The following is a 24287-nucleotide window of genomic DNA, read 5'->3' as shown; positions in this document are numbered from 1 at the left end:
ATGGACGCAGCCTTACTCTCTCTATCCACTACAAACTCCTCCCTCCTGGCCCACACCCAATATCACCATACACCCCGGACTACTCAAAAGCCTTGCACTATCTACTGAATGTTGGTGGAGAACCCTGAAAACCAGCACACCAACCACCGCTCACTCTAATGGAAAACACCACAAATTTACAACTTGCAAACTACTCAAATTTCTGCTCATACTGTTACTCTCTTTAGCAGGTGATATTGAACTTAACCCAGGACTTCCCTTTTCAACTCTGTCCCATGCCCCTGAGAATTCCACCTTCAAATTCCAAAAAGGCCCATCTGTCGCCCATATAAATATCAGGAGCCTGCTGCCCAAACTGGACACAGGAACATGGCTAAACCCTAAAACTCCTGCAAATATCGCCATTCAGGGATACTCCATATCTAGGAGAGATAGGTCAAAAGGGAGGAGGGGTGTTATTTTATATTGCAGACACCTTACAATTTACCCCCATGCCCACCCTCTTTTGAAATCCTAGTTGGCAAAAATTCCCACCCCTTTTCTTTTTTTGTATCAATCTTTTTTATTGGCATTGACATTTACAGGTATGGGTACATTATAGTCAACAACATATAACTGTTTAACTTTGATTGTAGTGAGTGAATACTGGCCAACATAGTTTTTGATAGTTGAGGGTAAGGGTAGAGAGGAGGGGGAAGTGTGTGGGGGGGGGGCGGGGGATAGGGGGGGGTAGACAAACAGAGGGGGGGGAGGGGGGTCTGGAGAGGGAGGGAGGGGGGGGAGTCCCCCGTGGCTCGTCCACTCCTCCTGCCTTTGTTCCCACCCCTTTTCTAAGCCCGTCTTGGTTGCTGGCATCTACCGCCCCCCTAAAGCCCCTCTACAATCCCTGACTGATATCACCCAGTTTCTTGGCTCCATTTCCTCTCTGAATGAGAAGAGTGAGCTGCTAGTTCTTGGGGATTTCAACTTCAATTGGCTTGACCCTAAAAACCACAAAATCCAGATACAACTCAAGTCACTTAACCTATCGCAACACATTTCCCAACCCACACGAATAAACCTGAAATCCCACAACTGGATTCTCTCCTGAAATCCCAGCAGAATCCAATCCTCTGGCATCCTTCCGGACATTTTCAGGGACCATGCAATAGTGTACTGTGTATGGAAAATTAAACCGCCCCAATCAAGCCCTAAAGTTCTCCTCACTAGAACATTTAGAAACTTTAACCCACAACAGTTTCTGGATGACCTTACCAACTGCCCTTGGCACAGAATCGACTTAATTTCCGACCCCGTTTCTGCGCTCGACTATTTCCAATCCGAGTTCCTAAAACTCTGCGATACCCATGCTCCACTACGCAAAATAAGGGTACGGGGGGCCCACCTTCCATGGGTTACACCTGACCTTATTGCACTCTACCAGCTCAGGGATGCCTTGTGGAAAAGCTACAAAGTAACTGGCACTACCAAGGATCTCAATCACTACAGATGCCTGCGGAACATGTGCACAAGGCAAACAAGGCATGCAAAAGCACAATATTACTCTGACAATCTCCTCCAGAACACATCAAACCCAGCTAACTTCTGGAAGGTTATCAACAATATATTCCAGCCTCCTAACCATCAACAACCAAGTAATATCACTAAGGGGGATATTACTCTGACAAACCTCACTGACATTGCAAATGCATTCAATGATTACTTTGTGGGGTGTGCTACTAACTTATTAGCGAAACGCAACCCAAACCCCAAACATGAATCTCATCCTGGGAGTATCCCTACAGTCCCACCCCTCCCAACACTGGCCACAATTTTAAATTTGGCCCAGTATCCGAAGAGGAGATTACACAAGCGCTCCTCAAATTAAAACTAAGCAGCCAATGTGGACCCGACTTACTACAATCTAGGTTCCTAAGACTTGGTGCCCCAGCCATTACCAAACCAATTGCTTCCATAGTCAACTCTATCCTATCTGCAGGCCATATCCCTAAGACCTGGAAAGCTGCCAGAGTTGTCCCAATCTTCAAAAGTGGGGGAAAAAAACCCTGTCTCAAACTACAGACCAATCTCCCTTCTCCCAATCCTATCCAAAGTCATGGAAAAATGTGTCCACTCCCAATTAAGCGATTACTATACCAAGACAAATTTCCCTAGCCAATTCCAATCTGGCTTTCGCCCCAAACACTCTACGTACAGTAACTACCCTGCTAAAAGTTTGCCATGAAATCCAGTGTGGAATGGAACGGGGACAACTCACTGGTGCAGTATTCCTAGATTTTGCAAAGGTTTTTGATACTGTTGATCATGCTATCCTGCTCAACAAACTCCAGAGCTCTGGAATAGGGAAGCATGCATTAAACTGGTTTCATTCCTACCTATCAGGAAGATCCCAACATGTGTCCATCTCAGGCTCTAACTCCAACCCCCTGGATATCACCTGTGGCGTCCCGCAAGGCTCTGTTCTGGGGCCCCTACTCTTCTCAGTGTTCATTAATGATCTTCCCACATCTTGTCAGGAAGCCTCAATACACATGTATGCAGATGACACAATCCTATATGCACACAGCCATAGCCTCTCTGACCTTCAACACATACTTCAGTCTGACGTTTTGAAACTTGAAAACTGGATTTCCCAAAACAAACTGTTTTTAAACACTGACAAGACTGTAACAATGATATTTGGGACCAAAGCTAAAAATTTTAAGCTTCCAGTGACTGAGCTCCTGATTAGAACCAACACTAACACCACCCTAACTCCTGTTACCAGTTTTAAATACCTGGGCTTATGGTTTGACTCCCACTTAACATTCGGGATGCACATTGATACCCTGACAACCAAGACCTATGCCAAACTAGGAGTACTTTACAGGAACAAATCCTCCCTAAGTCTCCTGGTCAGAAAGCGTATCGCACAGCAGATGCTAATACCAATTATTGACTATGGAGACATAGTATACGGCTCGGCACCTCAAACCCACCTTAGCAAACTGCTCTGTGAGGGCTCCTCGGGGGGAGGGCGGGGAACGATGCGTTCCGCTCTGAACCTGATGAGAGGTCTCGCATAGGCCACCCACCCTGGGCCCAGGGAAAGCTGTCTGCGGCCCTGTACGCACGCACACACACATATGCACGCGCACACACGCACACACACGTACGCACGCGCACACTAACACGCGCGCGCACAGACGCACGCACAGACGCACGCACAGGCACTCGCGGTTCATGCAGAGATGGGAATCTTACAGATCACTTACCTGTGTCTTCTAGAAAATACTGCACCGACATCAGCACCTTCGCCTGGGGCTGCAGGTCCAGCTACAGGATAGGGGGACAGGGTGTCAAGGGGACAGAGTGTCAGGGGGACAGGGTGTCAGGGGGACAGGGTGTCAGGGGGACAGGGTGTCAGGGGGACAGGGTATAAATCAGAATGTAATACAAACATACACCTTAATTTCCTCACTAATGACCGTCCCTCGTCTCTCTGACCCCTTTAATAACCCCGGGACCCCCCGTCTCTCTGTCCCTGGTAGTAACCCCAGGACCCCCCGTCTCTCTGTCCTGGTTATAACCCCAGGACCCCCCCCGTCTCTCTGCCCCTAGTTATAACCCCGGGACCCCCGTCTCTCTGCCCCTAGTTATAACCCCGGGACCCCCCGTCTCTCTGACACCGGTAATAACCCCGGGACCCCCCGTCTCTCTGTCCCTGGTAATAACCCCAGGACCCCCCGTCTCCCTGCCCCTGGTTATAACCCCGGGACCCCCCGTCTCTCTGCCCCTGGTTATAACCCCGGGACCCCCCGTCTCTCTGACCCCGGTAATAACCCCGGGACCCCCCGTCTCTCCGTCCCTGGTTATAACCCCGGGACCCCCATCTCTCTGCCCCTGGTTATAACCCCGGGACCCCCCGTCTCTCTGCCCCTGGTTATAACCCCAGGACCCCCCGTCTCTCTGCCCCTGGTTATAACCCCGGGACCCCCCGTCTCTCTGACCCCGGTAATAACCCCGGGACCCCCCGTCTCTCCGTCCCTGGTTATAACCCCGGGACCCCCATCTCTCTGCCCCTGGTTATAACCCCGGGACCCCCCGTCTCTCTGCCCCTGGTTATAACCCCAGGACCCCCCGTCTCTCTGCCCCTGGTAATAACCCCAGGACCCCCCGTCTCTCTGCCCCTGGTTATAACCCCAGGACCCCCGTCTCTCTGCCCCTGGTAATAACCCCAGGACCCCCCGTCTCTCTGCCCCCGGTTATAACCCCAGGACCTCCGTCTCTCTGCCCCCGGTTATAACCCCAGGACCCCCCGTCTCTCTGCCCCCGGTTATAACCCCGGGACCCCCCGTCTCTCTGCCCCTGGTTATAACCCCGGGACCCCCCGTCTCTCTGTCCTGGTTATAACCCCGGGACTCCCCGTCTCCCTGCCCCCGGTTATAACCCCGGGACCCCCCGTCTCTCTGCCCCTGGTTATAACCCCGGGACCCCCCGTCTCTCTGCCCCTGGTTATAACCACAGGACCCCCCGTCTCTCTGCCCCTGGTAATAACCCCGGGACCCCCCGTCTCTCTGTCCTGGTTATAACCCCGGGACCCCCTGTCTCTCTGCCCCTGGTAATAACCCCAGGACCCCCGTCTCTCTGCCCCTGGTTATAACCCCGGGACCCCCCGTCTCTCTGTCCTGGTTATAACCCCGGGACCCCCCGTCTCCCTGCCCACGGTTATAACCCCGGGACCCCCCGTCTCTCTGCCCCTGGTTATAACCCCGGGACCCCCCGTCTCTCTGCCCCTGGTTATAACCCCAGGACCCCCCGTCTCTCTGCCCCTGGTAATAACCCCGGGACCCCCCGTCTCTCTGCCCCTGGTTATAACCCCGGGACCCCCCGTCTCTCTGCCCCTGGTTATAACCCCGGGACCCCCCGTCTCCCTGCCCCTGGTTATAACCCCGGGACCCCCGTCTCTCTGCCCCTGGTTATAACCCCGGGACCCCCAGTCTCCCTGCCCCTGGTTATAACCCCGGGACCCCCCGTCTCTCTGCCCCTGGTAATAACCCCCGGGACCCCCCGTCTCTCTGCCCCTGGTTATAACCCCGGGACCCCCCGTCTCTCTGCCCCTGGTAATAACCCCAGGACCCCCCGTCTCTCTGCCCCTGGTTATAACCCCGGGACCCCCGTCTCTCTGTCCTGGTAATAACCCCGGGACCCCCGTCTCTCTGCCCCTGGTAATAACCCCAGGACCCCCCGTCTCTCTGCCCCTGGTAATAACCCCGGGACCCCCCGTCTCTCTGCCCCTGGTTATAACCCCGGGACCCCCGTCTCTCTGCCCCTGGTAATAATCCCGGGACCCCCCGTCTCTCTGCCCCTGGTAATAACCCCAGGACCCCCGTCTCTCTGCCCCTGGTTATAACCCCGGGACCCCCGTCTCTCTGTCCTGGTTATAACCTCGGGACCCCCCGTCTCTCTGCCCCTGGTAATAACCCCGGGACCCCCCGTCTCTCTGCCCCTGGTTATAACCCCGGGACCCCCCGTCTCTCTGCCCCTGGTTATAACCCCGGGACCCCCCGTCTCTCTGCCCCTGGTAATAACCCCAGGACCCCCCGTCTCTCTGCCCCTGGTTATAACCCCAGGACCCCCGTCTCTCTGCCCCTGGTTATAACCCCGGGACCCTCCGTCTCTCTGTCCTGGTAATAACCCCGGGACCCCACGTCTCTCAGTCCTGGTAATAACCCGGGACCCCCCGTCTCCCTGCCCCTGGTAATAACCCCGGGACCCCCGTCTCTCTGCCCCTGGTTATAACCCCAGGACCCCCCGTCTCTCTGCCCCTGGTAATAACCCCAGGACCCCCCGTCTCTCTGCCCCTGGTAATAACCCCGGGACCCCCCGTCTCTCTGCCCCTGGTTATAACCCCGGGACCCCCCGTCTCTCTGCCCCTGGTAATAACCCCCGGGACCCCCCGTCTCTCTGCCCCTGGTTATAACCCCGGGAACCCCCGTCTCTCTGTCCCTGGTAGTAACCCCAGGACCCCCCGTCTCTCTGTCCTGGTTATAACCCCAGGACCCCCCCCCCCCCCGTCTCTCTGCCCCTAGTTATAACCCCGGGACCCCGTCTCTCTGCCCCTAGTTATAACCCCGGGACCCCGTCTCTCTGCCCCTGGTTATAACCCCGGGACCCCCCGTCTCTCTGCCCCTGGTAATAACCCCCGGGACCCCCCGTCTCTCTGCCCCTGGTTATAACCCCGGGAACCCCCGTCTCTCTGTCCCTGGTAATAACCCCGGGACCCCCCGTCTCTCAGTCCCTGGTAATAACCCCAGGACCCCCCGTCTCCCTGCCCCTGGTTATAACCCCGGGACCCCCCGTCTCTCTGCCCCTGGTTATAACCCCAGGACCCCCCGTCTCCCTGCCCCTGGTTATAACCCCAGGACCCCCCGTCTCTCTGCCCCTGGTTATAACCCCGGGACCCCCCGTCTCTGACCCCGGTAATAACCCCGGGACCCCCCGTCTCTCCGTCCCTGGTTATAACCCCGGGACCCCCATCTCTCTGCCCCTGGTTATAACCCCGGGACCCCCCATCTCTCTGCCCCTGGTTATAACCCCGGGACCCCCCGTCTCTCTGCCCCTGGTTATAACCCCAGGACCCCCCGTCTCTCTGCCCCTGGTAATAACCCCGGGACCCCCCGTCTCTCTGCCCCTGGTTATAACCCCGGGACCCCCCGTCTCTCTGCCCCTGGTAATAACCCCAGGACCCCCCGTCTCTCTGCCCCTGGTAATAACCCCAGGACCCCCCGTCTCTCTGCCCCTGGTTATAACCCCGGGACCCCCCGTCTCTCTGCCCCTGGTAATAACCCCGGGACCCCCCGTCTCTCTGCCCCTGGTAATAACCCCAGGACCCCCCGTCTCTCTGCCACTGGTAATAACCCCAGGACCCCCCGTCTCTCTGTCCCTGGTTATAACCCCGGGACCCCCCGTCTCTCTGCCCCTGGTTATAACCCCGGGACCCCCCGTCTCTCTGCCCCTGGTTATAACCCCGGGACCCCCCGTCTCTCTGCCCCTGGTTATAACCCCGGGACCCCCCTCTCTGTCCTGGTAATAACCCCGGGACCCCCCGTCTCTCTGCCCCTGGTTATAACCCCAGGACCCCCCGTCTCTCTGCCCCTGGTAATAACCCCAGGACCCCCGTCTCTCTGCCCCTGGTTATAACCCCGGGACCCCCCTCTCTGTCCTGGTAATAACCCCGGGACCCCCCGTCTCTCTGCCCCTGGTTATAACCCCAGGACCCCCGTCTCTCTGCCCCTGGTAATAACCCCGGGACCCCCCATCTCTCTGCCCCTGGTAATAACCCCGGGACCCCCCGTCTCTCTGCCCCTGGTTATAACCCCGGGACCCCCAGTCTCTCTGCCCCTGGTTATAACCCCGGGACCCCCCGTCTCCCTGCCCCTGGTTATAACCCCGGGACCCCCCGTCTCTCTGCCCCTGGTTATAACCCCGGGACCCCCAGTCTCCCTGCCCCTGGTTATAACCCCGGGACCCCCCGTCTCTCTGCCCCTGATAATAAACCGGGACCCCCCGTCTCTCTGCCCCTGGTTATAACCCCAGGACCCCCCGTCTCTCTGCCCCTGGTAATAACCCCGGGACCCTCCGTCTCTCTGCCCCTGGTAATAACCCCCGGGACCCCCCGTCTCTCTGCCCCTGGTTATAACCCCGGGACCCCCCGTCTCTCTGTCCTGGTAATAACCCCGGGACCCCCCGTCTCTCTGCCCCTGGTAATAACCCCGGGACCCCCCGTCTCTCTGCCCCTGGTTATAACCCCGGGCCCCCCGTCTCTCTGTCCTGGTAATAACCCCGGGACCCCCGTCTCTCTGCCCCTGGTAATAACCCCGGGACCCCCCGTCTCTCTGTCCTGGTAATAACCCCGGGACCCCCCGTCTCTCTGCCCCTGGTTATAACCCCAGGACCCCCCGTCTCTCTGCCCATGGTAATAACCCCAGGACCCCCCGTCTCTCTGCCCCTGGAAATAACCCCGGGACCCCCCCGTCTCTCTGCCCCTGGTTATAACCCCGGGACCCCCCGTCTCTCTGCCCCTGGTAATAACCCCAGGACCCCCCGTCTCTCTGCCCCTGGTTATAACCCCGGGACCCCCCGTCTCTCTGTCCTGGTCATAACCCCGGGACCCCCCGTCTCTCTGCCCCTGGTAATAACCCCGGGACCCCCGTTTCTCTGTCCTGGTAATAACCCCGGGACCCCCCGTCTCTCTGCCCCTGGTTATAACCCCGGGACCCCCCGTCTCTCTGTCCTGGTAATAACCCCGGGACCCCCGTCTCTCTGTCCTGGTAATAACCCCGGGACCCCCCGTCTCTCTGCCCCTGGTTATAACACCAGGACCCCCCGTCTCTCTGCCCCTGGTTATAACCCCGGGACCCCCCGTCTCTCTGCCCCTGGTAATAACCCCAGGACCCCCATCTCTCTGCCCCTGGTTATAACCCCAGGACCCCCCGTCTCTCTGCCCCTGGTAATAACCCCGGGACCCCCCGTCTCTCTGCCCCTGGTAATAACCCCGGGACCCCCCGTCTCTCTGCCCCTGGTAATAACCCCAGGACCCCCGTCTCTCTGCACCTGGGTATAACCCCGGGACCCCCCGTCTCTCTGCCCCTGGTAATAAACCGGGACCCCCCGTCTCTCTGCCCCTGGTAATAACCCCGGGACCCCCCGTCTCTCTGCCCCTGGTTATAACCCCGGGAACCCCGTCTCTCTGCCCCTGGTAATAACCCCAGGACCCCCCGTCTCTCTGCCCCTGGTTATAACCCCGGGACCCCCCGTCTCTCTGTCCTGGTCATAACCCCGGGACCCCCCGTCTCTCTGCCCCTGGTAATAACCCCGGGACCCCCCGTCTCTCTGTCCTGGTCATAACCCCGGGACCCCCCGTCTCTCTGCCCCTGGTAATAACCCCGGGACCCCCGTTTCTCTGTCCTGGTAATAACCCCGGGACCCCCCGTCTCTCTGCCCCTGGTTATAACCCCGGGACCCCCCGTCTCTCTGTCCTGGTAATAACCCCGGGACCCCCGTCTCTCTGTCCTGGTAATAACCCCGGGACCCCCCGTCTCTCTGCCCCTGGTTATAACACCAGGACCCCCCGTCTCTCTGCCCCTGGTTATAACCCCAGGACCCCCCGTCTCTCTGCCCCTGGTTATAACCCCAGGACCCCCCGTCTCTCTGCCCCTGGTTATAACCCCAGGACCCCCCGTCTCTCTGCCTCTGGTTATAACCCCGGGACCCCCCCCCCGTCTCCCTGCCCCTGGTTATAACCCCGGGACCCCCAGTCTCTCTGCCCCTGGTAATAACCCCAGGACCCCCCGTCTCTATGCCCCTGGTAATAACCCCAGGACCCCCGTCTCTCTGCCCCTGGTTATAAACCCGGGACCCCCCGTCTCTCTGCCCCTGGTTATAACCCCGGGACCCCCCGTCTCTCTGCCCCTGGTTATAACCCCGGGACCCCCCGTCTCTCTGCCCCTGGTAATAACCCCAGGACCCCCATCTCTCTGCCCCTGGTAATAACCCCAGGACCCCCCGTCTCTCTGCCCCTGGTAATAACCCCAGGACCCCCCGTCTCTCTGCCCCTGGTAATAACCCCAGGACCCCCCGTCTCTCTGCCCCTGGTTATAACCCCAGGACCCCCCGTCTCTCTGCCCCTGGTTATAAGCCCAGGACCCCCCGTCTCTCTGCCCCTGGTAATAACCCCGGGACCCCCCGTCTCTCTGTCCTGGTTATAACCCCGGGACCCCCCGTCTCTCTGCCCCTGGTAATAACCCCAGGACCCCCGTCTCTCTGCCCCTGGTTATAACCCCGGGACCCCCCGTCTCTCTGTCCTGGTTATAACCCCGGGACCCCCGTCTCTCTGCCCCTGGTTATAACCCCAGGACCCCCCGTCTCTCTGCCCCTGGTAATAACCCCAGGACCCCCGTCTCTCTGCCCCTGGTTATAACCCCGGGACCCCCCGTCTCTCTGTCCTGGTTATAACCCCGGGACCCCCCGTCTCCCTGCCCACGGTTATAACCCCGGGACCCCCCGTCTCTCTGCCCCTGGTTATAACCCCGGGACCCCCCGTCTCTCTGCCCCTGGTTATAACCCCAGGACCCCCCGTCTCTCTGCCCCTGGTAATAACCCCGGGACCCCCCGTCTCTCTGCCCCTGGTTATAACCCCGGGACCCCCCGTCTCTCTGCCCCTGGTAATAACCCCAGGACCCCCCGTCTCTCTGCCCCTGGTAATAACCCCAGGACCCCCCGTCTCTCTGCCCCTGGTTATAACCCCGGGACCCCCCGTCTCTCTGCCCCTGGTAATAACCCCGGGACCCCCCGTCTCTCTGCCCCTGGTAATAACCCCAGGACCCCCCGTCTCTCTGCCACTGGTAATAACCCCAGGACCCCCCGTCTCTCTGTCCCTGGTTATAACCCCGGGACCCCCCGTCTCTCTGCCCCTGGTTATAACCCCGGGACCCCCCGTCTCTCTGCCCCTGGTTATAACCCCGGGACCCCCCGTCTCTCTGCCCCTGGTTATAACCCCGGGACCCCCCTCTCTGTCCTGGTAATAACCCCGGGACCCCCCGTCTCTCTGCCCCTGGTTATAACCCCAGGACCCCCCGTCTCTCTGCCCCTGGTAATAACCCCAGGACCCCCGTCTCTCTGCCCCTGGTTATAACCCCGGGACCCCCCTCTCTGTCCTGGTAATAACCCCGGGACCCCCCGTCTCTCTGCCCCTGGTTATAACCCCAGGACCCCCGTCTCTCTGCCCCTGGTAATAACCCCGGGACCCCCCATCTCTCTGCCCCTGGTAATAACCCCGGGACCCCCCGTCTCTCTGCCCCTGGTTATAACCCCGGGACCCCCAGTCTCTCTGCCCCTGGTTATAACCCCGGGACCCCCCGTCTCCCTGCCCCTGGTTATAACCCCGGGACCCCCCGTCTCTCTGCCCCTGGTTATAACCCCGGGACCCCCAGTCTCCCTGCCCCTGGTTATAACCCCGGGACCCCCCCTCTCTGCCCCTGGTAATAACCCCCGGGACCCCCCGTCTCTCTGCCCCTGGTAATAACCCCGGGACCCCCCGTCTCTCTGCCCCTGGTTATAACCCCAGGACCCCCCGTCTCTCTGCCCCTGGTTATAACCCCGGGACCCTCCGTCTCTCTGCCCCTGGTAATAACCCCCGGGACCCCCCGTCTCTCTGCCCCTGGTTATAACCCCGGGACCCCCCGTCTCTCTGTCCTGGTAATAACCCCGGGACCCCCCGTCTCTCTGCCCCTGGTAATAACCCCGGGACCCCCCGTCTCTCTGCCCCTGGTTATAACCCCGGGCCCCCCGTCTCTCTGTCCTGGTAATAACCCCGGGACCCCCGTCTCTCTGCCCCTGGTAATAACCCCGGGACCCCCCGTCTCTCTGTCCTGGTAATAACCCCGGGACCCCCCGTCTCTCTGCCCCTGGTTATAACCCCAGGACCCCCCGTCTCTCTGCCCATGGTAATAACCCCAGGACCCCCCGTCTCTCTGCCCCTGGTAATAACCCCGGGACCCCCCCGTCTCTCTGCCCCTGGTTATAACCCCGGGACCCCCCGTCTCTCTGCCCCTGGTAATAACCCCAGGACCCCCCGTCTCTCTGCCCCTGGTTATAACCCCGGGACCCCCCGTCTCTCTGTCCTGGTCATAACCCCGGGACCCCCCGTCTCTCTGCCCCTGGTAATAACCCCGGGACCCCCGTTTCTCTGTCCTGGTAATAACCCCGGGACCCCCCGTCTCTCTGCCCCTGGTTATAACCCCGGGACCCCCCGTCTCTCTGTCCTGGTAATAACCCCGGGACCCCCGTCTCTCTGTCCTGGTAATAACCCCGGGACCCCCCGTCTCTCTGCCCCTGGTTATAACACCAGGACCCCCCGTCTCTCTGCCCCTGGTTATAACCCCGGGACCCCCCGTCTCTCTGCCCCTGGTAATAACCCCAGGACCCCCGTCTCTCTGCCCCTGGTTATAACCCCAGGACCCCCCGTCTCTCTGCCCCTGGTAATAACCCCGGGACCCCCCGTCTCTCTGCCCCTGGTAATAACCCCGGGACCCCCCGTCTCTCTGCCCCTGGTAATAACCCCAGGACCCCCGTCTCTCTGCACCTGGGTATAACCCCGGGACCCCCCGTCTCTCTGCCCCTGGTAATAAACCGGGACCCCCCGTCTCTCTGCCCCTGGTTATAACCCCGGGACCCCCGTCTCTCTGCCCCTGGTAATAACCCCAGGACCCCCCGTCTCTCTGCCCCTGGTTATAACCCCGGGACCCCCCGTTTCTATGTCCTGGTCATAACCCCGGGACCCCCCGTCTCTCTGCCCCTGGTAATAACCCCAGGACCCCCCGTCTCTCTGCCCCTGGTTATAACCCCAGGACCCCCCGTCTCTCTGCCCCTGGTTATAACCCCAGGACCCCCCGTCTCTCTGCCCCTGGTTATAACCCCAGGACCCCCCGTCTCTCTGCCTCTGGTTATAACCCCGGGACCCCCCCCCCCGTCTCCCTGCCCCTGGTTATAACCCCGGGACCCCCAGTCTCTCTGCCCCTGGTAATAACCCCAGGACCCCCGTCTCTATGCCCCTGGTAATAACCCCAGGACCCCCGTCTCTCTGCCCCTGGTTATAAACCCGGGACCCCCCGTCTCTCTGCCCCTGGTTATAACCCCGGGACCCCCCGTCTCTCTGCCCCTGGTTATAACCCCGGGACCCCCCGTCTCTCTGCCCCTGGTAATAACCCCAGGACCCCCCGTCTCTCTGCCCCTGGTAATAACCCCAGGACCCCCGTCTCTCTGCCCCTGGTTATAACCCCAGGACCCCCCGTCTCTCTGCCCCTGGTTATAACCCCAGGACCCCCCGTCTCTCTGCCCCTGGTAATAACCCCGGGACCCCCCGTCTCTCTGCCCCTGGTTATAACCCCGGGACCCCCCGTCTCTCTGCCCCCGGTTATAACCCCGGGACCCCCGTCTCTCTGCCCCCGGTTATAACCCCGGGACCCCCCGTCTCTCTGCCCCCGGTAATAACCCCGGGACCCCCCGTCTCTCTGCCCCTGGTTATAACCCCGGGACCCCCCCGTCTCTCTGCCCCTGGTTATAACCCCAGGACCCCCCGTCTCTCTGCCCCTGGTTATAACCCCAGGACCCCCCGTCTCTCTGCCCCTGGTTATAACCCCGGGACCCCCCGTCTCTCTGCCCCTGGAAATAACCCCAGGACCCCCGTCTCTCTGCCCCTGGTAATAACCCCAGGACCCCCCGTCTCTCTGCCCCTGGTAATAACCCCAGGACCCCCCGTCTCTCTACCCCTGGTAATAACCCCGGGACCCCCTGTCTCTCTGCCCCTGGTAATAACCCCGGGACCCCCCGTCTCTCTGCCCCTGGTTATAACCCCGGGACCCCCCGTCTCTCTGCCCCCGGTTATAACCCCGGGACCCCCCGTCTCTCTGCCCCTGGTTATAACCCCGGGACCCCCCGTCTCTCTGCCCCTGGTAATAACCCCGGGACCCCCCGTCTCTCTGCCCCTGGTTATAACCCCGGGACCCCCCCGTCTCTCTGCCCCTGGTTATAACCCCAGGACCCCCCGTCTCTCTGTCCCTTGTTATAACCCCGGGACCCCCCCCCCCGTCTCCCTGCCCCTGGTTATAACCCCAGGACCCCCCGTCTCTCTGCCCCTGGTTATAACCCCGGGACCCCCCATCTCTCTGCCCCTGGTAATAACCCCGGGATCCCCCTTCTCCCTGCCCCTGGTAATAACCCCGGGACCCCCGTCTCTCTGCCCCTGGTTATAACCCCAGGACCCCCCGTCTCTCTGCCCCTGGTAATAACCCCAGGACCCCCCGTCTCTCTGCCCCTGGTTATAACCCCAGGACCCCCCGTCTCTCTGCCCCTGGTTATAACCCCGGGACCCCCCGTCTCCCTGCCCCTGGTTATAACCCCAGGACCCCCCGTCTCTCTGCCCCTGGTAATAACCCCGGGACCCCCCGTCTCTCTGCCCCTGGTAATAACCCCCGGGACCCCCCGTCTCTCTGCCCCTGGTTATAACCCCGGGACCCCCCATCTCTCTGCCCCTGGTAATAACCCCAGGACCCCCCGTCTCTCTGCCCCTGGTAATAACCCCAGGACCCCCCGTCTCTCTGCCCCTGGTAATAACCCCGGGACCCCCCGTCTCTCTGCCCCTGGTTATAACCCCGGGACCCCCCGTCTCTCTGCCCCTGGTAATAACCCCCGGGACCCCCGTCTCTCTGCCCCTGGTTATAACCCCGGGACCCCCCGTCTCTCTGTCCTGGTAATAACCCCGGGACCCCCCGTCTCTCTGCCCCTGGTAATAACCCCGGGACCCCCCGTCTCTCTGCCCCTGGTTATAACCCCGGGACCCTCGTCTCTCTGTCCTGGTAATAACCCCGGGACCCCCCGTCTCTCTGCCCCTGGTAATAACCCCGGGACCCCCCGTCTCTCTGTCCTGGTAATAACCCCGGGACCCCCCGTCTCTCTGCCCCTGGTTATAACCCCAGGACCCCCCGTCTCTCTGCCCATGGTAATAACCCCAGGACCCCCCGTCTCTCTGCCCCTGGTAATAACCCCGGGACCCCCCCGTCTCTCTGCCCCTGGTTATAACCCCGGGACCCCCCGTCTCTCTGCCCCTGGTAATAACCCCAGGACCCCCCGTCTCTCTGCCCCTGGTTATAACCCCGGGACCCCCCATCCCTCTGTCCTGGTCATAACCCCGGGACCCCCCGTCTCTCTGCCCCTGGTTATAACCCCGGGACCCCCGTCTCTCTGTCCTGGTAATAACCCCGGGACCCCCCGTCTCTCTGCCCCTGTTTATAACCCCGGGACCCCCCGTCTCTCTGTCCTGGTAATAACCCCGGGACCCCCGTCTCTCTGTCCTGGTAATAACCCCGGGACCCCCCGTCTCTCTGCCCCTGGTTATAACACCAGGACCCCCCGTCTCTCTGCCCCTGGTTATAACCCCGGGACCCCCCGTCTCTCTGCCCCTGGTAATAACCCCAGGACCCCCGTCTCTCTGCCCCTGGTTATAACCCCAGGACCCCCCGTCTCTCTGCCCCTGGTAATAACCCCAGGACCCCCCGTCTCTCTGCCCCTGGTAATAACCCCGGGACCCCCCGTCTCTCTGCCCCTGGTAATAACCCCAGGACCCCCGTCTCTCTGCACCTGGTTATAACCCCGGGACCCCACGTCTCTCTGCCCCTGGTAATAAACCGGGACCCCCCGTCTCTCTGCCCCTGGTAATAACCCCGGGACCCCCCGTCTCTCTGCCACTGGTAATAACCCCGGGACCCCCCGTCTCTCTGCCCCTGGTAATAACCCCGGGACCCCCCGTCTCTCTGCCACTGGTAATAACCCCGGGACCCCCCGTCTCTCTGCCCCTGGTAATAACCCCGGGACCCCCCGTCTCTCTGCCCCTGGTTATAACCCCGGGACCCCCCGTCTCTCTGCCCCTGGTAATAACCCCGGGACCCCCCGTCTCTCTGCCCCTGGTAATAACCCCGGGACCCCCCGTCTCTCTGCTCCTGGTTATAACCCCGGGACCCCCCGTCTCTCTGCCCCTGGTTATAACCCCGGGACCCCCCGTCTCTCTGCCCCTGGTTATAACCCAGGGACCCCCCGTCTCTCTGCCCCTGGTTATAACCCCGGGACCCCCGTCTCTCTGCCCCTGGTTATAACCCCGGGACCCCCGTCTCTCTGCCCCTGGTTATAACCCCGGGACCCCCGTCTCTCTGCCCCTGGTTATAACCCCGGGACCCCCCGTCTCTCTGCCCCTGGTTATAACCCCAGGACCCCCCCCCGTCTCCCTGCCCCTGGTTATAACCCCAGGACCCCCCCCCCCCCCATCTCCCTGCCCCTGGTTATAACCCCAGGACCCCCCGTCTCCCTGCCCCTGGTAATAACCCCAGGACCCCCCGTCTCTCTGCCCCTGGTAATAACCCCAGGACCCCCCATCTCTCTGCCCCTGGTTATAACCTCAGGACCCCCCGTCTCTCTGCCCCTGGTTATAACCCCAGGACCCCCCGTCTCTCTGCCCCTGGTTATAACCCCAGGACCCCCCGTCTCTCTGCCCCTGGTTATAACCCCGGGACCCCCGTCTCTCTGCCCCTGGTTATAACCCCGGGACCCCCTGTCTCTCTGCCCTTGGTTATAACCCCAGGACCCCCCCCCCCCGTCTCCCTGCCCCTGGTAATAACCCCAGGACCCCCCCCCCCGTCTCCCTGCCCCTGGTTATAACCCCAGGACCCCCCATCTCCCTGCCCCTGGTAATAACCCCAGGACCCCCCGTCTCTCTGCCCCTGGTTATAACCCCAGGACCCCCCGTCTCTCTGCCCCTGGTTATAACCCCAGGACCCCCCGTCTCTCTGCCCCTGGTTATAACCCCAGGACCCCCCGTCTCTCTGCCCCTGGTTATAACCCCAGGACCCCCTGTCTCTCTGCCTCTGGTTATAACCCCGGGACCCCCCCCCCCGTCTCCCTGCCCCTGGTTATAACCCCGGGACCCCTCCGTCTCTCTGCCCCTGGTAATAACCCCAGGACCCCCCGTCTCTATGCCCCTGGTAATAACCCCAGGACCCCCGTCTCTCTGCCCCTGGTTATAACCCCGGGACCCCCCGTGTCTCTGCCCCTGGTTATAACCCCGGGACCCCCCGTCTCTCTGCCCCTGGTTATAACCCCGGGACCCCCCGTCTCTCTGCCCCTGGTTATAACCCCGGGACCCCCCGTCTCTCTGCCCCTGGTAATAACCCCAGGACCCCCATCTCTCTGCCACTGGTAATAACCCCAGGACCCCCCGTCTCTCTGCCCCTGGTAATAACCCCAGGACCCCCCGTCTCTCTGCCCCTGGTAATAACCCCTGGACCCCCCGTCTCTCTGCCCCTGGTTATAACCCCAGGACCCCCCGTCTCTCTGCCCCCGGTTATAACCCCGGGACCCCCCGTCTCTCTGCCCCCGGTTATAACCCCGGGACCCCCCGTCTCTCTGCCCCCGGTAATAACCCCGGGACTCCCCGTCTCTCTGCCCCTGGTTATAACCCCGGGACCCCCCGTCTCTCTGCCCCCGGTTACAACCCCGGGACCCCCCGTCTCTCTGCCCCCGGTAATAACCCCGGGACCCCCTCTCTCTGCCCCTGGTTATAACCCCAGGACCCCCCGTCTCTCTGCCCCTGTTAATAACCCCGGGACCCCCCGTCTCTCTGCCCCTGGTAATAACCCCGGGACCCGCCGTCTCTCTGCCCCTGGTTATAACCCCAGGACCCCCCGTCTCTCTGCCCCTGGTAATAACTCCGGGACCCCCCATCTCTCTGCCCCTGGTTATAACCCCAGGACCCCCGTCTCTCTGTCCCTGGTTATAACCCCAGGACCCCCCCGTGTCTCTGCCCCTGGTAATAACCCCGGGACCCGCCGTCTCTCTGCCCCTGGTTATAACCCCAGGACCCCCCGTCTCTCTGCCCCTGGTAATTTCCCCGGGACCCCCCGTCTCTCTGCCCCTGGTAATAACCCCGGGACCCGCCGTCTCTGCCCCTGGTTATAACCCCAGGACCCCCCGTCTCTCTGCCCCTGGTAATAACTCCGGGACCCCCCGTCTCTCTGCCCCTGGTTATAACCCCAGGACCCCCGTCTCTCTGTCCCTGGTTATAACCCCAGGACCCCCCCGTGTCTCTGCCCCTGGTAATAACCCCGGGACCCGCCGTCTCTCTGCCTCTGGTTATAACCCCGGGACCCCCCGTCTCTCTGCCCCTGGTAATAACCCCGGGACCCCCCGTCTCTCTGCCCCTGGTAATAACCCCGGGACCCCCCGTCTCTATGCCCCTGGTAATAACCCCGGGACCCCCCGTCTCTCTGCCCCTGGTAATAACCCCGGGACCCCCCGTCTCTCTGCCCCTGGTAATAACCCTGGGACCCCCCGTCTCTCTGCCCCTGGTAATAACCCCGGGACCCCCCGTCTCTATGCCCCTGGTAATAACCCCGGGACCCCCCGTCTCTCTGCCCCTGGTAATAACCCCGGGACCCCCCGTCTCTCTGCCCCTGGTAATAACCCCGGGACCCCCCGTCTCTCTGCCCCTGGTTATAACCCCAGGACCCCCCGTCTCTCTGCCCCTGGTAATAACTCCGGGACCCCCCGTCTCTCTGCCCCTGGTTATAACCCCAGGACCCCCGTCTCTCTGTCCCTGGTTATAACCCCAGGACCCCCCCGTGTCTCTGCCCCTGGTAATAACCCCGGGACCCGCCGTCTCTCTGCCCCTGGTTATAACCCCGGGACCCCCCGTCTCTCTGCCCCTGGTTATAACCCCGGGACCCCCCGTCTCTCTGCCCCTGGTTATAACCCCAGGACCCCCCGTCTCTCTGTCCCTGGTTATAACCCCGGGACCCCCCCCGTCTCCCTGCCCCTGGTTATAACCCCGGAACCCCCCGTCTCTCTGCCCCTGGTTATAACCCCGGGACCCCCCGTCTCTCTGCCCCTGGTTATAACCCCGGGACCCCCCGTCTCTCTGCCCTGGTAATAACCCCGGGACCCCCCGTCTCTCTGCCCCTGGTAATAACCCCGGGACCCCCCGTCTCTCTGCCCCTGGTTATAACCCCGGGACCCCCCGTCTCTCTGCCCCTGGTTATAACCCCGGGACCCCCCGTCTCTCTGCCCCTGGTAATAACCCCGGGACCCCCCGTCTCTCTGCCCCTGGTAATAACCCCGGGACCCCCCGTCTCTCTGCCCCTGGTTATAACCCCAGGACCCCCCGTCTCTCTGCCCCTGGTAATAACCCCGGGACCCCCCGTCTCTCTGCCCCTGGTAATAACCCCGGGACCCGCCGTCTCTCTGCCCCTGGTTATAACCCCAGGACCCCCCGTCTCTCTGCCCCTGGTAATAACTCCGGGACCCCCCATCTCTCTGCCCCTGGTTATAACCCCAGGACCCCCCGTCTCTCTGCCCCTGGTAATAACCCCGGGACCCCCCGTCTCTCTGCCCCTGGTAATAACCCCAGGACCCCCCCGTCTCCCTGTCCCTGGTTATAACCCCAGGACCCCCCGTCTCTCTGACCCTGGTTATAACCCCGGGACCCCCCGTCTCCCTGTCCCTGGTTATAACCCCGGGACCCCCCGTCTCCCTGTCCCTGGTTATAACCCCGGGACCCCCCGTCTCCCTGCCCCTGGTTATAACCCCGGGACCCCCCGTCTCCCTGTCCCTGGTTATAACCCCGGGACCCCCCGTCTCCCTGTCCCTGGTTATAACCCCGGGACCCCCCGTCTCCCTGTCCCTGGTTATAACCCCGGGACCCCCGTCTCTCTGCCCCTGGTAATAACCCCGGGACCCCCGTCTCTCTGCCCCTGGTAATAACCCCGGGACCCCCCGTCTCTCTGCCCCTGGTAATAACCCCGGGACCCCCGTCTCTCTGCCCCCGGTTATAACCCCAGGACCCCCCGTCTCTCTGCCCCTGGTAATAACCCCGGGACCCCCCGTCTCTCTGCCCCTGGTTATAACCCCAGGACCCCCCGTCTCCCTGCCCCTGGTTATAACCCCGGGACCCCCCGTCTCTCTGCCCCTGGTTATAACCCCGGGACCCCCCGTCTCTCTGCCCCTGGTAATAACCCCGGGACCCCCGTCTCCCTGCCCCTGGTAATAACCCCGGGACCCCCGTCTCTCTGCCCCTGGTTATAACCCCGGGACCCCCCGTCTCTCTGCCCCTGGTAATAACCCCGGGACCCCCGTCTCTCTGCCCCTGGTAATAACCCCGGGACTCCCGTCTCCCTGCCCCTGGTTATAACCCCGGGACCCCCCGTCTCCCTGCCCCTGGTTATAACCCCGGGACCCCCTGTTTCCCTGCCCCTGGTAATAACCCCGGGACCCCCCGTCTCTCTGCCCCTGGTAATAACCCCGGGACCCCCCGTCTCTCTGCCCCTGGTAATAACCCCGGGACCCCCCGTCTCCCTGCCCCTGGTAATAACCCCGGGACCCCCCGTCTCTCTGCCCCTGGTTATAACCCCGGGTCCCCCCGTCTCTCTGCCCCTGGTAATAACCCCGGGACCCCCCGTCTCTCTGCCCCTGGTAATAACCCCGGGACCCCCCGTCTCCCTGCCCCTGGTAATAACCCCGGGACCCCTCTCTTACCCAGAACTCGGACTTCCCGTTCCCTTTCTTGCAGCGCTCGGCCAGCAAAGAGACCCCCACTGTGGCCTCAGACAGAGGGTCCTCAGCCGCCTTCATCAGCACAATCTGGATCACGCGCCCCTCGTGGATGTGAGCGTCAAACGGGGACTTCCAGTCCGGGTACATGGTGGGCTTCCTCTGCACCAGGGTCTTACCGCGCTCTGCCGGGAGAGGAGAGAGAGATATATATATGCATGTATACACACACACACACGTACACCTCACACAACCCCCCCCTTATTCCCGCTCCCCTCCCCCCCATTCCTTCCCTCCCCTCCCCCCCATTCCCTCTCACCTCCCCCCCCCCATTCCCTCTCACCCCTCCCCCCCATTCCCTCTCACCCCTCCCCCCCCATTCCCTCTCACCTCCCCCCCCATTCCCTCTCACCCCTCCCCCTCCATTCCCTCTCACCCCTCCCCCCTCCATTCCCTCTCACCCCTCCCCCCTCCCATTCCCTCTCACCCCTCCCCCCCATTCCCTCTCACCCCTCCTCCCATTCCCTCTCACCCCTCCCCCCCCATTCCCTCACCCCTTCCCCCCCATTCCCTCTCACCCCTTCCCCCCACATTCCCTCTCACCCCTCCCCCCCATTCCCTCTCACCCCTCCCCCCCATTCCCTCTCACCCCTCCCCCATTCCCTCTCACCCCTCCCCCCATTCCCTCTCCCCCTCCCCCCCCCATTCCCTCTCACCCCTCCCCCCCATTCCCTCTCACCCCTCCCCCCCCATTCCCTCTCACCCCTCCCCCCCCATTCCCTCTCACCCCTCCCCCCCATTCCCTCTCACCCCTCCCCCCCATTCCCTCTCACCCATTCCCCCCCATTCCCTCTCACCCATTCCCTCTCACCCCTCCCCCCATTCCCTCTCACCCCTCCCCCCATTCCCTCTCACCCCTCCCCCCCTTTCCCTCTCACCCCTCCCCCCCTTTCCCTCTCACCCCTCCCCCCCTTTCCCTCTCACCCCTCCCCCCCATTCCCTCTCACCCCCCCATTCCCTCTCACCCCGCCCCCATTCCCTCTCACCCCGCCCCCATTCCCTCACCCCTCCCCCCCATTCCCTCACCCCTCCCCCCCATTCCCCCCATTCCCTCTCACCCCTCCCCCCCATTCCCTCTCACCCCTCCCCCCCATTCCCTCTCCCCCTCCCCCCCATTCCCTCTCACCCCTCACCCCCCCCATTCCCTCTCCCCCTCCCCCCCCCATTCCCTCTCCCCCTCCCCCCCCATTCCCTCACCCTCCCCCCCCATTCCCTCACCCTCCCCCCATTCCCTCTCACCCCTCCCCCCCATTCCCTCTCACCCCTCCCCCCCATTCCCTCTCACCCCTCCCCCCCATTCCCTCTCACCCCTCCCCCCCATTCCCTCTCACCCCTCCCCCCATTCCCTCTCACCCCTCCCCCCCATTCCCTCTCACCCCTCCCCCCCATTCCCTCTCACCCCTCCCCCCCATTCCCTCTCACCCCTCCCCCCCCCATTCCCTCTCACCCCTCCCCCCCCCATTCCCTCTCACCCCCCTCTATATGAACCCAGGCGCTGGCCAAACACTAAGGTACCCTCGGATTGCTTTATTAGGGAACGTCTGCCAACAGCAGGATCATTACTCACCCGGCACTGAGCACAGACCTAAAAGGTTCGGAAACAGCCCCCCTGAGTGCCCTCCGCACATACGGCCTGGCATCTCCTGCCAGCTCCCTGTGCCCGGGAGGGGGGGGGGGCACACATGATCACCTAATCCCTTGCATGCAAGCCAAGCAGTGAAGGGGTTAACCCCCGGATTACCTGTGCTGAGCGATTCCTTCACCTTGATGGCGCAGAATGGCTGGCACGGCTCCCCCTGGCTGGGCATGGCACCCAGCTCAAAGGCATTAAAGGCGATCCGCAGGAAGGGCGCCATGGCGGGGCCTCTGAAAGGAGAGGAGGGGGAGAGGGATCAGCGAGGAGAGGAGGGGGAGAGGGATCAGCGAGGAGGGTTACGGGGTGCATTAGGGGGGGGGCTGAAATGAAAGCAGTGGGACTGCCCCGCACTGGAGCAAGACAACTGTGGTTCGCTGGACGGAGGGGTGAAAACTGTCCCACACACGGTCACTCATACCAAACATTGTGGCCAGGCACTGCGCTTACCCACCATCAAGGCCAGGCACTGCCATCTACTGCGCTTACCTACCATCAAGGCCAGGCACTGCCATCTACTGCGCTTACCCACCATCAAGGCCAGGCACTGCCATCTACTGCGCTTACCCACCATCAAGGCCAGGCACTGCCATCTACTGCGCTTACCCACCATCAAGTCCAGGCACTGCCATCTACTGCGCTTACCTACCATCAAGGCCGGGCACTGCCATCTACTGCGCTTACCCACCACCAAGGCCAGGCACTGCCATCTACTGCGCTTACCTACCATCAAGGCCAGGCACTGCCATCTACTGCGCTTACCTACCATCAAGGCCAGGCACTGCCATCTACTGCGCTTACCCACCATCAAGACCAGGCACTGCCATCTACTGCGCTTACCTACCATCAAGGCCGGGCACTGCCATCTACTGCGCTTACCCACCACCAAGGCCAGGCACTGCAATCTACTGCGCTTACCCACCATCAAGGCCAGGCACTGCCATCTACTGCGCTTACCCACCATCAAGGCCAGGCACTGCCATCTACTGCGCTTACCCACCATCAAGACCAGGCACTGCCATCTACTGCGCTTACCCACCATCAAGGCCAGGCACTGCCATCTCCTGCACCTGCCCACCAAGGCCAGGCACTGCCATCTACTACGCTTACCCACCATCAATACCAGGCACTGCCATCTCCTGCACCTGCCCACCAAGGCCAGGCACTGCCATCTCCTGCGCTTACCCACCATCAAGGCCAGGCACTGCCATCTACTGCGCTTACCCACCATCAAGACCAGGCACTGCCATCTCCTGCACCTGCCCACCAAGGCCAGGCACTGCCATCTACTGCACTTACCCACCATCAAGGCCAGGCACTGTCATCTACTGCGCTTACCCACCATCAAGGCCAGGCACTGTCATCTACTGCGCTTACCCACCATCAAGGCCAGGCACTGCCATCTACTGCGCTTACCCACCATCAAGGCCAGGCACTGTCATCTACTGCGCTTACCCACCATCAAGGCCAGCACTGCCATCTACTGCAGAGGTGCTCAACCCCAGTCCTCAAAACCCCACCCAACAGGTCAGGTTTTCAGGATATCCGTACTTCAGCACAGGTGGTGCAGTCTAATACTGTATCCTGCAAACCTGACCTGTTTGGGGGGGGGAGGGGGATTCCCTCACCTGCTGTCTCTGCCTTCCATCACACCGCTCAGACCCGTCCCACCCCGTCCCTACTGTCTGATCTGGTTTGTTGCACTTATTGTGTTAGAATTCCCTGCGCTGCATGGTCTCTCGTGTAAAATGGTGAGTACACTGTGAGACACACACACGCGCGCGGGAACACGAAAATCCCCCAGAAGTGTTTCACTGGTCTGGCAAGGGGTTTGTGTGCACGCGTACCTGGCTGATTTTGTGTGTGTGCGGTATGGTGTGTGTGCGGTATGGTGTGTGTGCGGTATGGTGTGTGTGTGCGTGTGCGTGCGTGCGTGCGTGCGTGCGTGCGTGTGTGCGGTATGGTGTGTGTGCGGTATGGTGTGTGTGCGTGTGTGCGTGTGTGCGTGTACCACACTTATTAAGGTTATGGTGGGTAAAAAAAGTGACAAAAACCCTCCACAGTAAAGTATAAAGCAACTGTAAATATTACTGTATGCTCATTTGCATGTCTTAGACAGGTCTGCAACCCTGTCTTTCCCCATTATCACCCAGCATACAGGGCTTCCACTGTGTTTAAAGCAGCATGCATTGGCTTAAGGGTGGCTCTGTAGTAGGAGCTTGAGATAAAAGGTGGCAATGTGTGCTCATTTGCATGTCATTTCCCAGAATCCCTTTCTGCAGTGGAAGTGCTGTGTGCTGGGTGATAATGGTGAAAGGCGGGGTTGCAGACCTGTCTAAGACATGCAAATGAACATACAGGAATATTTACAGTTGCTTTATATATATATTTTATATTTATATAAATAAAACAAGCAGTGTGATATATGTTTTATTTTTCAAACATTCAGTAAACCTATTAATCT

General features: G+C 61.6%; 1 protein-coding gene across 1 annotated transcript in view; it reads right to left on the bottom strand.

Annotated features, from left to right (window-relative positions):
* LOC142486230 (protein kinase C delta type-like) overlaps positions 1 to 22085 on the bottom strand; it is a 57161-nt gene extending 35076 nt beyond the window's left edge. The window contains exons 1-3 of the mRNA XM_075584868.1: positions 21932 to 22085; positions 20116 to 20315; positions 3255 to 3315 (exon numbers count right to left, since the gene is read on the bottom strand). Of these exons, the coding sequence (XP_075440983.1) occupies positions 3255 to 3315; positions 20116 to 20315; positions 21932 to 22046 (376 nt within the window). The 5' untranslated portion in view covers positions 22047 to 22085. The remainder of the gene's footprint in view (positions 1 to 3254; positions 3316 to 20115; positions 20316 to 21931) is intronic.
* Positions 22086 to 24287: the final 2202 nt, after the last annotated feature.

Source organism: Ascaphus truei, unplaced genomic scaffold (genome assembly GCF_040206685.1).
Source record: "Ascaphus truei isolate aAscTru1 unplaced genomic scaffold, aAscTru1.hap1 HAP1_SCAFFOLD_793, whole genome shotgun sequence".
Taxonomy (NCBI): Eukaryota; Metazoa; Chordata; class Amphibia; order Anura; family Ascaphidae; genus Ascaphus; species Ascaphus truei.
The sequence above is the reverse complement of the archived record's forward strand: the minus strand, read 5'-3'. Positions and strand labels throughout refer to the sequence as shown.